Source organism: Pseudophryne corroboree, chromosome 4, assembly GCF_028390025.1.
Source record: "Pseudophryne corroboree isolate aPseCor3 chromosome 4, aPseCor3.hap2, whole genome shotgun sequence".
In the NCBI taxonomy this organism is placed as follows: domain Eukaryota; kingdom Metazoa; phylum Chordata; class Amphibia; order Anura; family Myobatrachidae; genus Pseudophryne; species Pseudophryne corroboree.
In genome coordinates this window covers 747,104,806-747,117,665 of record NC_086447.1, presented here as the reverse complement: position 1 = coordinate 747,117,665, position 12,860 = coordinate 747,104,806, and the positions used below count along the sequence as shown (strand labels likewise).

The following is a 12,860-nucleotide window of genomic DNA, read 5'->3' as shown; positions in this document are numbered from 1 at the left end:
ACTCCGGTCACTGAGGGTGCAGGGCGCTGGGGGGGAGCGCCCTGAGACGCAATAAAACACTATAAAAACCTTATATGGCTAAAGAAATACATCACATATAGCTCCTGGGCTATATGGATGCATTTAACCCCTGCCAGTTTTCCTGAGCACACAAGCGCCATTTTCTTTTACAGCTCCGCTGGAAGGACGGCTCCCTGACTCTCCCCTGCAGTCCTGCTACAAGAATCAGGGTAAAACAAGAGAGGGGGGGCACTATTGGCAGCTAATATAAAACAGCAGCTATAAAGGGAGAAACACTTACATAAGGTTATCCCTGTATATATATATAGCGCTCTGGTGTGTGCTGGCAAACTCTCCCTCTGTCTCCCCAAAGGGCTCGTGGGGTCCTGTCCTCTTTCAGAGCATTCCCTGTGTGTGTGCTGGGTGTCGGTACGATTGTGTCGACATGTATGAGGAGGAAAATGATGTGGAAGCAGAGCAATTGCCTGTGTTAGTGATGTCACCCCCTAGGGAGTCGACACCTGACTGGATGGTCGTATTTAAAGAATTACGTGACAATGTCAGCACTTTGCAAAAAACTGTTGACGACATGAGACAGCCGGCAAATCAATTAGTGCCTGTTCAGGCGTCTCAGACACCGTCAGGGGCGCTAAAACGCCCGTTACCTCAGATGGTCGACACAGACCCAGACACGGATACTGAATCCAGTGTCGACGGTGAGGAGACGGTGAGGAGACAAACGTAATGTCCAGTAGGGCCACACGTTACATGATCACGGCAATGAAGGAGGCATTGAATATTTCTGACACTACAAGTACCACAAAAAAGGGTATTATGTGGGGTGTGAAAAAACTACCAGTAGTTTTTCCTGAATCAGATGAATTAAATGAGGTGTGTGATAAAGCGTGGTTTTCCCCCGATAAAAAACTGCTGATTTCTAATAAATTATTGGCACTATACCCTTTCCCACCAGAGGTTAGGGCACGTTGGGAAACACCTCCTAGGGTAGATAAGGCGCTCACACGCTTATCAAAACAAGTGGCGTTACCGTCTCCCGATACGGCCGCCCTTAAGGAACCAGCTGATAGAAGGCTGGAAAATATCCTAAAAGGTATATACACACATACTGGTGTTATACTGCGACCTGCAATCGCCTCAGCCTGGATGTGCAGCGCTGGAGTGGCTTGGTCGGATTCCCTGACTGAAAATATTGATACCCTGGATAGGGACAGTATATTATTAACTATAGAGCATTTAAAGGATGCATTACTATATATGCGAGATGCACAGAGGGATATTTGCACCCTGGCATCTAGAGTGAGTGCGATGTCCATTTCTGCCAGAAGAGCGTTATGGACGCGACAGTGGTCAGGTGATGCGGATTCCAAACGACATATGGAAGTATTGCCGTATAAAGGGGAGGAGTTATTTGGGGTCGGTCTATCGGACCTGCTGGCCACGGCAACGGCTGGAAAATCCACCTTTTTACCCCAGGTCACCTCTCAGCAGAAAAAGACACCGTCTTTTCAAACTCAGTCCTTTCGTCCCCATAAGGGCAAGCGGGCAAAAGGCCACTCATTTCTGCCCCGGGGCAGAGGAAGGGGAAAAAGACTGCACCAGGCAGCCTCTTCCCAGGAGCAGAAGCCCTCCCCCGCTTCTGCCAAGTCTTCAGCATGACGCTGGGGCTCTACAAGCGGACTCAGGCACGGTGGGGGGCCGTCTCAAGAATTTCAGCGCGCAGTGGGCTCACTCGCAAGTGGACCCCTGGATCCTGCAGGTAGTATCACAGGGGTACAAATTGGAATTCGAGACGTCTCCCCCTCGCCGGTTCCTGAAGTCTGCTCTACCAACGTCTCCCTCCGACAGGGAGGCGGTAGTGGAAGCTATTCACAAGCTGTATTCCCAGCAGGTGATAATCAAGGTACCCCTCCTACAACAGGGAAAGGGGTATTATTCCACGCTGTTTGTGGTACCGAAGCCGGACGGCTCGGTGAGACCAATTTTAAATCTAAAATCCTTGAACACTTACATAAAAAGGTTCAAATTCAAGATGGAGTCACTCAGAGCAGTGATAGCGAACCTGGAAGAAGGGGACTATATGGTATCTCTAGACATCAAAGATGCTTATCTCCATGTCTCAATCTACCCTTCTCACCAAGGGTACCTCAGGTTTGTGGTACAAAACTGTCATTATCAGTTTCAGACGCTGCCGTTTGGATTGTCCACGGCACCACGGGTCTTTACCAAGGTATTGGCCGAAATGATGATTCTTCTTCGAAGAAAAGGCGTCTTAATTATCCCTTACTTGGACGATCTCCTGATAAGGGCAAGGTCCAGGGAACAGTTAGAGGTCGGAGTAGCACTATCTCAGGTAGTGCTACGTCAGCACGGGTGGATCCTAAATATCCCAAAATCACAGCTGATTCCAACAACACGTCTACTGTTCCTGGGGATGATTCTGGACACAGTCCAGAAAAAGGTGTTTCTCCCGGAGGAGAAGGCCAGGGAGTTATCCGAGCTAGTCAGGAAACTCCTAAAACCAGGCCAAGTGTCAGTGCATCAATGCACGAGAGTCCTGGGAAAAATGGTGGCTTCTTACGAAGCGATTCCATTCGGAAGATTCCATGCAAGAACTTTTCAGTGGGATCTGCTGGACAAATGGTCCGGATCGCATCTTTAGATGCATCAGCGGATAACCCTATCTCCAAGGACAAGGGTGTCTCTCCTGTGGTGGTTACAGAGTGCTCATCTTCTAGAGGGCCGCAGATTCGGCATTCAGGATTGGATGCTGGTGACCACCGATGCCAGCCTGAGAGGCTGGGGAGCAGTCACACAGGGAAGAAATTTCCAGGGCTTGTGGTCAAGCATGGAAACGTCTCTTCACATAAATATCCTGGAACTAAGGGCCATTTACAATGCCCTAAGTCAAGCAAGGCCTCTGCTTCAGGGTCAGTCGGTATTGATCCAATCGGACAACATCACGGCAGTCGCCCACGTCAACAGACAGGGCGGCACAAGAAGCAGGAGGGCAATGGCAGAAGCTGCAAGGATTCTTCGCTGGGCGGAAAATCATGTGGTGGCACTGTCAGCAGTGTTCATTCCGGGAGTGGACAACTGGGAAGCAGACTTCCTCAGCAGACACGACCTCCACCCGGGGGAGTGGGGACTTCACCCAGAAGTCTTTCAAGTGATTGTAAACCGTTGGGAAAAACCAAAGGTGGACATGATGGCGTCCCGTCTCAACAAAAAACTGGACAGATATTGCGCCAGGTCAAGGGACCCTCAGGCAATAGCGGTGGACGCTCTGGTAACACCGTGGGTGTACCAGTCGGTGTATGTGTTCCCTCCTCTGCCTCTCATACCAAAAGTACTGAGAATCATAAGAAGGAGAGGAGTAAAGACTATACTCGTGGCTCCGGATTGGCCAAGAAGAACTTGGTACCCGGAACTGCAAGAGATGCTCACGGAGGACCCGTGGCCTCTACCTCTAAGAAAGGACCTGCTCCAGCAGGGACCTTGTCTGTTCCAAGACTTACCGCGGCTGCGTTTGACGGCATGGCGGTTGAACGCCGGATCCTGATGGAAAAAGGCATTCCAGATGAAGTCATCCCTACCCTGATCAAAGCCAGGAAGGATGTAACCGCGAAACATTATCACCGCATTTGGCGAAAATATGTTGCGTGGTGTGAGGCCAAGAAGGCCCCCACAGAGGAATTTCAACTGGGTCGTTTCCTGCATTTCCTGCAAGCAGGACTGTCTATGGGCCTAAAATTAGGATCCATTAAGGTTCAAATTTCGGCCCTGTCGATCTTCTTCCAGAAAGAACTGGCTTCAGTGCCTGAAGTTCAGACGTTTGTCAAGGGGGTACTGCATATACAGCCTCCTTTTGTGCCACCAGTGGCACCTTGGGATCTCAATGTAGTTTTAGGGTTCCTAAAATCACATTGGTTTGAACCACTCACCACTGTGGAATTAAAATATCTCACATGGAAGGTGGTCATGCTGTTAGCTCTGGCGTCAGCCAGGCGTGTCTCAGAATTGGCGGCTTTGTCATATAAAAGCCCTTACCTAATTTTTCATTCAGACAGGGCAGAATTGAGGACTCGTCCTCAATTTCTCCCTAAGGTGGTTTCAGCGTTTCACATGAACCAACCTATTGTGGTGCCTGCGGCTACTAGGGACTTGGAGGACTCCAAGTTGTTGGACGTAGTCAGGGCCCTGAAAATATATGCTTCCAGGACGGCTGGAGTCAGAAAATCTGACTCGCTGTTTATCCTGTATGCACCCAACAAGCTGGGTGCTCCTGCTTCTAAGCAGACGATTGCTCGTTGGATTTGTAGTACAATTCAGCTTGCACATTCTGTGGCAGGACTGCCACAGCCAAAATCTGTTAAAGCCCATTCCACAAGGAAAGTGGGCTCATCTTGGGCGGCTGCCCGAGGGGTCTCGGCTTTACAACTTTGCCGAGCAGCTACTTGGTCAGGGGCAAACACGTTTGCAAAATTTTACAAATTCGATACCCTGGCTGAGGAGGACCTGGAGTTCTCTCATTCGGTGCTGCAGAGTCATCCGCACTCTCCCGCCCGTTTGGGAGCTTTGGTATAATCCCCATGGTCCTTACGGAAGTCCCAGCATCCACTAGGACGTCAGAGAAAATAAGAATTTACTTACCGATAATTCTATTTCTCATAGTCCGTAGTGGATGCTGGGCGCCCATCCCAAGTGCGGATTGTCTGCAATACTTGTATATAGTTATTGTTACAAAAAAATCGGGTTGTTTATTGTTGTGAGCCATCTTTTCAGAGGCTCCTATGTTTATCATACTGTTAACTGGGTTCAGATCACAGGTTGTACAGTGTGATTGGTGTGGCTGGTATTAGTCTTACCCGGGATTTAAAATCCTTCCTTATTATGTACGCTCGTCAAGGCACAGTATCCTAACTGAGGCTTGGAGCAGGGTCATAGGGGGAGGAGCCAGTGCACACCAGCTAGTCTAAAGCTTTTACTTTTGTGCCCAGTCTCCTGCGGAGCCGCTATTCCCCATGGTCCTTACGGAAGTCCCAGCATCCACTACTGACAATGAGAAATAGAATTATCGGTAAGTAAATTCTTATTTTCTCTACAGTTGGATCTAAGTAAAATGGTTCCAACCCCTTGAGAGTTGAGATATCACATTTGTATGAGGCCATATGTAAAGGGGTAAAGCTTGTGAGCAGGCAAATCACACCTGTATTTCATACACACAACTGGATATGACTAACAATGTCCTTCACTGGCAATGTTGTAGGAGAGACTTGACAAGGAAAAAAAACTAACACGGGACTTAGGTCAAGCAGCTAACAAACTGTTACAGCTCTTGAAGGCTTCTAAGGAACAACTAACTAAGGAAAGAGAGCAAAATAAACTGCTACAAAACCGACTCCAAGTGACGGTACTAATAACTCACCTCTCTCACTATCTTCTCCATTCCTTTCACCTGACTAAAATAACTAACTGAATCTGAGCTAAGTAACACACTACTCATATAGTAAATGGTCAGACATTCACATACTCAGGTGACTAATCATCTGCACACAGAGATAGCCAGTTTATGGGCATATGTAATACCGTACTTGCCAACTTTTTTTTATCTCCTCCCTGGGAGAAGCCCTGAGATTAGACACTGCTGAACCCTTCAGGGGGCAGGGCCAGGCTCTCACATCATTAGAACCTGCCCTCATCATGGGAAGCTGCAGTGATTCGCACATCCGCATGGTGGGCAGGGTTAAAATTACACGATTTGCATAATTTAGCCCTGCCCTTTATATGGTGCCACACTGCTTCCTGTGATTACCTCCCCAACTTGCCTGCTTTACTAGGATCCTGGCAGGATGCCGGAGATATGCCTACTCTTCCTATGGTGCAGGGGGCTACCTGAAAAATTGGAAGCCTCCCGCAATTTCTGGGAGAGTAGGCAAGTATATCTACAGTAACACTCAGGGTATAAATTCAATATTAATTAGTAATATTACTGAAGGAAACCAATTACAAATGATCCTTTTTTTTAGCTTGTACACACTTAGATGATGCGCAGGACCATCCTCTATAGAGGGCTTTTGAGACAGCTGCAGGACCCAGATACTGAAGGGGGTAGTGTCAATTCCGTGTGACCATGTTCCCTCCATACAAAAAAGTACTGAGTGCTGCAAAGAGGCCCCTCCAACAGGCTTGGGCCCGGGTATTTAGTACTTATCCTCTCTGAACATCTTCCACATTTTGGACATTGGAACAGTCATTATTACATGTGTCACGATGTTTTATTTTTAATCAGTTTATTACATGGGTTTTGCCCACATTGTTTAAAATATTGTGCCGTGTGTGGGCACCTTTAGATTGATAGTCTAGTCAATTAATTTATGGTACATCCTACACAACAGCTTCCTCCACAGTGTGAAGGCGGCAGGCCCAGTTTAATACGTTTTACAGGAAAGTAGTTTTCACCTGAAATTATTAATGAGAGATAGGAAAAGGGAAATACAGTGTATCATCCTCCTTTATTACATTGTGAAGGTTGGGAATCTTTAATATGTATTTGTGAATGCTAGAAAATCACATTTATTATATGAGTAACCAGCAGCTTAGCCGTTCATCTGTCTTTAAATCTAAGTAAACACTCTATTTCTGTGTCTGTCTCACTGTATTTTCTCTATTACGTAATCGTGGATGAAGTCTACAACAGGAGTATATTTTTACCATGTAGCTCAATGCCTTCTATTATTTCCATTGCTGGCATACCCTGCTTAATGTTACCGATCCTTTGTTTAGCACAGTACAATAATGAAACATTTAATTCACAGTATAACACAAAGTGGAAAAACTTCCTTTATAAGGGGTGTAGTTATGTGAGGAGACCGCCGGTCACAATACCAGCACCTACATCCCGAACCCTCACTATCCAGGCGGTTGGCATGCCGACCAACAGGGACTATTTCCACTCGTGGGTGTCCACGACACCCATAGAGTGGGAATATAACCTGTGGAGAAGCCAGAGAGCCACCAGGCCCGCTGCGTGGTGAGCGCAGTGAGCCCGCAAGGAGCTTTGTTGCGCTCAAACCCCCCCTTCCCCCCTCCACCGGCCATCTAACAGCCAGGATCCCAACGTTGGTATTGCGACCACACACATACCCAACCCCTTTATACTACGTACCAAAGTCTCTGTAAATGTTATAACAAAGGGCCTGACTCATATTTGTAAATAAAGCAAATTATCAAGTGACTGGCCAAAACCATGTTGCACTGCAGGTGGGGCAGATGTAGTATATGCAGAGAGATTTAGATTTGGGTGGGGTGTGTTCAAAACAAAATCTAAATTGCAGTATAATAATAAAGCAAAAAGAGAAAGTAGTCTATGGAAAGAATCCCAAAGACAAAAAGTGGGCGCTGATTAGTATGACAAAAGAATATTAAAAGATATTAAAAAGGTTAAGATAGTATAATTACTACTCAATAAGGATCACCCTGTTAGCTGCCCACAATGGTGGATCTAGGTATCCACCGCACTATCATGAACAAAAAGAAAAATAATGTGGGCGCTCAAGGGAAATCGTAGTACAACAGCTGCTGGTTTTGTAAAAATTCAATAGTATTTATTAGTAATAAAATATTAGTAAGAACAAATACACATATATATGGCTAGAGTGCCATAGGCAATTCCTATACACAAATAGATGAGAAAAATAAAAACAAGTTACAACAATAATAATGGAGATGATAATAATAACTGTGTCCTGGGTCCCAGGACTTATAAATGTTTAGGCACTATCCCTAATTTTAGTTGTTAGTTCTTTTGCATGCGTGAGCCAGCTGTTAATGGTAATTAGGGTTTAGTGCTTATACAGGCTTAAGTGCACTTCGCGGGAATGAAAGGCTAAAGATGAATAAGGCCTGTTGATACTTCACCAGAAAGAACTGATGGACGTTATGTTCAAATGGTGTGGCTGGATTTGGAGAATGCCGTTCCCGCAACTGTCTCCCTCCGTGTGGCTTATAGGATCCACTCACTGGAAAAAATGGCTGGCCGCTCTGCGGCGGTTCTCTTTAGGCTGTGTCCACTGTGAGTGGTACAATGTGCTGTAGGCTAGCACTAGGCCTTTGCAGGAACGGAGACAGGGAGCCGTGTGTGTAAGTCCTGGGTAGCAGGGGACGCTGAGATGCCGCGATTCGCGGCTTCCGGGTTCGGTGCTTCCGGCTTCCGGTTGCGGTCCACCTGCGTTCCACAGTCGTAACAAGTCACCTGACGCGTTTCTCCGCCTCCACAATGGGCGGTTTCTTCAGAGGTATGTCTAAAGGTGATTGCAGTCTCTATTTATACCAGCTTGTCAGACCTCCACAGGTCCTTCTGTAACAAAACTGCAATAAGCATCACAGGCTGAACAAAGAGAGGTGATATACTGTAGACTCCTACGGGAATGTGTTTATTCCGGGAACAATCATTTCATCAATAAATCAAAAGCAGTTTTTTCAGGCAGTGACATCGGTGTAGCTTTTTCCGATGTTCTGGTATACAAGCACTATGCCAAACCACTGTATATACTGATGTTTATTCAGAGCCTGCTCTGCTTCAGTTTGTGGAACTACAGGTCACAGCTAGGTCCTGCACAGTTCTCTTCCACTGCCTCAGCTCCTGCATTCAGCAACTGACTCCACAGGTGTTTGCATTCTGTAATTACAGCTGGTTACCTGAATCCTACTATTCAGTCTCTGAATAGTAGGATTCAGGTAACCAGCTGTAATTACAGAATGCAAACACCTGTGGAGTCAGTTGCTGAATGCAGGAGCTGAGGCAGTGGGAGAGAACTGTGCAGGACCTAGCTGTGACCTGTAGTTCCACAAACTGAAGCAGAGCAGGCTCTGAATAAACATCAGTATTTACAGTGGTTTGGCATAGTGCTTGTATACCAGAACATCGGAAAAAGCTACACCGATGTCACTGCCTGAAAAAACTGCTTTTGATTTATTGATGAAATGATTGTTCCCGGAATAAACACATTCCCGTAGGAGTCTACAGTATATCACCTCTCTTTGTTCAGCCTGTGATGCTTATTGCAGTTTTGTTACAGAAGGACCTGTGGAGGTCTGACAAGCTGGTATAAATAGAGACTGCAATCACCTTTAGACATACCTCTGAAGAAACCGCCCATTGTGGAGGCGGAGAAACGCGTCAGGTGACTTGTTACGACTGTGGAACGCAGGTGGACCGCAACCGGAAGCCGGAAGCACCGAACCCGGAAGCCGCGAATCGCGGCATCTCAGCGTCCCCTGCTACCCAGGACTTACACACACGGCTCCCTGTCTCCGTTCCTGCAAAGGCCTAGTGCTAGCCTACAGCACATTGTACCACTCACAGTGGACACAGCCTAAAGAGAACCGCCGCAGAGCGGCCAGCCATTTTTTCCAGTGAGTGGATCCTATAAGCCACACGGAGGGAGACAGTTGCGGGAACGGCATACTCCAAATCCAGCCACACCATTTGAACATAACGTCCATCAGTTCTTTCTGGTGAAGTATCAACAGGCCTTATTCATCTTTAGCCTTTCATTCCCGCAAAGTGCACTTAAGCCTGTATAAGCACTAAACCCTAATTACCATTAACAGCTGGCTCACGCATGCAAAAGAACTAACAACTAAAATTAGGGATAGTGCCTAAACATTTATAAGTCCTGGGACCCAGGACACAGTTATTATTATCATCTCCATTATTATTGTTGTAACTTGTTTTTATTTTTCTCATCTATTTGTGTATAGGAATTGCCTATGGCACTCTAGCCATATATATGTGTATTTGTTCTTACTAATATTTTATTACTAATAAATACTATTGAATTTTTACAAAACCAGCAGCTGTTGTACTACGATTTCCCTTGAGCGCCCACATTATTTTTCTTTTTGTTCATGATAATAATAAAGCAACCAGTATTTGCCATGCACAGAAAAAATTTAACCCACCATCGAAATCTCTCTGCACATGTTACATATGCCCAACCTGCAGTGCAACATGGATTTGCCCAGTTGTTTGTTAATTTGCTTTACTTACAAACATGAATTAGGCCCAAAGTGCTGGGCTTGTAGGCCAGTAAACCCAGCCAATTCCTGATCACAACTGATCAGCTGTCCATTAGGACTTGTTGCATTTTCCATCAGCCTATGACCATAATATTGGGTGTGAGGGTCACTGTAGGAACATACAAATTTGGTTCCCATCTTTTCGCATGAATATGGGTAGATTATGATAGGAGAAGATGTTTGGGTAACATTTAAATATAGTAACTCTGCAAAATGTATAAAACTTGTATAAACGTTTATATATGTTTTTGTGTTTTTTGGTTTTCTAGGAACAAGAAGCCAATGTCGATGGTGGAACATCTGTTTGATTCATTTGGATTGGTTTTTTTTAATTATTTTTTAACCAAAATGCCTTAAACATTCCTTTTCTTGAAAGATTCAATAGTAATATTTTAGTGAACCAATATACGTCAACAGATAATGTTTTCAATAAAATAATATACATTATTTTTGTTAAGCTAAACAAAATACATTCCATGATAAAACCACTGACTGTGTCAGTATGCCATACCCACACATCTACCTTCCAGACTGACAGACAATGAAGAGATCATTGGGGTTATGAAAAGGGACAAACTGTATGAATCCGTGCAATTCCTTTATTGTTTTTATTTTGGAATGAGCCTATGTATGAAAGAATCTGAACGAGGCAGTAAAGATGATGAAAATGCATTCTTATAACTGGTCTCCAGTATAAAATCATGTGCATTATTGGTTGCCTAAAAGCCATTAAAATATTGATGTAGCCATGAAAAAACTCTTCTGTCTTTTTTAGGTTGCACAACTATGTGTCTCTGACGTAAACTGGCCACACATCTGAGGATTATCTTTTCAACGGTATCCGGTCTCTAGGTCGACCACGCTTAGGTTGACAATGTCTAGGTCGACCAATATTGGTCGACAGTAACTAGGTCGACAGGCTTTCTAGGTCAACAGGGTCTCTAGGTCGACATGTTCTAGGTCAAAAGGTCAACATGAGTTTTTCACAATGTTTTTCTCTTTTTCAACTTTTTCATACTTAGCGATCCATGTGGACTACGATTTGGGCATAGTAATCTGTGCCGAGCGCAACGGTAGTGGAGCGAGGCACCTTGCCCGAAGCATGCGAGGGGACACGGTGCACTAATTGGGGTTCCCGGTCACTGTATGGAGAAAATGACACAACCTCCCCAAAAAAACGCATGTCGACATTTTGACCTGTCGACCTAGAACATGTCGACCTAGCAACCCTGTCGACCAAAAGTGGTCGACCTAGACACTGTCGACCTAAGTGTGGTCGACCCTCCATACCACACCCCTTTCCAACCATCCCGCTACAGTAGTTGACTGGTTGGAGCAAAAGTCTGGTAATACTGTATATGGGAGCAAATGACAGCCGACTGTTTGCTCCCAAACACTGGAAAATGGACTAAAAAATGGTCGTTCAGGCAAAACGGATAAATTAAATGCCCCACCTCTGGTTTATTAAGAGTTATACCAGACATTTGAAGAGTACCTTAAAAAGGAACTGCACCATTTGTGTTAAATGAAATCACAGTCCTTCAGGGTATAGAAGGAAAGAGCACCGCATATGCAAACAGGTGGACTCAGGACTAAGCAGGCATTATGCACTTTACTCACGTGGGTTCCAGGCTCTACATAACGCATGATGAGAGGACCTCTTTATATAGTATGTGATGAGTTTATGGGGATGCAGTTAAAATGCTGGCTGTCGGATCCCATCGTTCAGGATACTGACACCGAAATCCTGCCAGCCGACAATGCACCAGGGGCATTCCCACTCGTGGGTGTCCATGTAATACATAGAGTGGGAATAGATCCTGTGACGAGTGCAGCGAGCCACTAAGCCCGCAGCATGGCGAGCACAGTGAGCCTGCAAGGGGACTCAGCGCTCGCTCCACTGCCGGCATTCTGATGGATGGGATGCCGGCATCCCGTCCGCCGGGATAACAAAATCCGTTCATGGATACATCTAACAAATCCTCATAAGCTACACTGCTAATGAACTCTATGGCCTTATTTACTTTCCCATATGAACATAGGGAGTAATTCAGACCTGATCGTAGCAGCAAATTTGTTAGCAGTTGGGCAAAACTATATGGGTCATACCGACCCATTTGCACGCTGCTTTTTTTTCAGCCGTGCGAACGGGTGTGGCATGCGCAGCGGGCGCAATGCGCAGGCGCATCGCTGCTCGGCGACGGGGAACACCCGGCTGCGACTGAATTAAAGAAGAAAACGATCGCAACGTGATTGACAGCGGGGAGGCGTTCCGGGGTGGCAACTGACCGTTTTCGGGGAGTATAGATCCGAACGCAGGTGTGTCCAGGCGTTTGCAGGGCCAGTGCCTGACGTCAATTCCGGGACCTGAGACGCTGAAGTCATCGTAGTGGGTAAGTAAGTCCAGACCTACTCCTCATCTGCACAAAATGTTTTTGCATAGCTAGGCTGCACAAGCGATAGCAGCCTTACTATGCAAAAGTGGCGTCTAGTTGAAAGTTGCAGCGTGCGATCAACTCGGAATAAGGATCCCATGTGCACTGCAGGCGTAGCAGATATAACATGTGCAGAGAGAGTTAGATTTGGGTGAGTTATTTTGTTTCTGTGCAGAGTAAATAATGGCTGCTTTATTTTTACACTGCAATTTAGATTTCGGTTTGAAGTACACACCACACCCAAATCTAACTCTCTGCACATGTTATATCTGCCCCCCCTGCAGTGCACATGGGGGTCATTCCAAGTTGATCGATTGCTAGTTA

At 45.8% G+C, this 12,860-nt stretch overlaps 1 protein-coding gene across 2 annotated transcripts in view; it reads left to right on the top strand.

Annotated features, from left to right (window-relative positions):
* The window catches only part of RRBP1 (ribosome binding protein 1), a 139,561-nt gene extending 128,703 nt beyond the window's left edge, over positions 1-10,858 (top strand). The window contains exons 23-24 of one of the 2 annotated variants that reach the window (XM_063918137.1): positions 5,288-5,431; positions 10,371-10,858. In XM_063918137.1, coding sequence (XP_063774207.1) covers positions 5,288-5,431; positions 10,371-10,409 — 183 coding nt within the window. In that variant the 3' untranslated portion in view covers positions 10,410-10,858. The remainder of the gene's footprint in view (positions 1-5,287; positions 5,432-10,370) is intronic. The other variant, XM_063918138.1, reaches the window with a different exon arrangement.
* Positions 10,859-12,860: the final 2,002 nt, after the last annotated feature.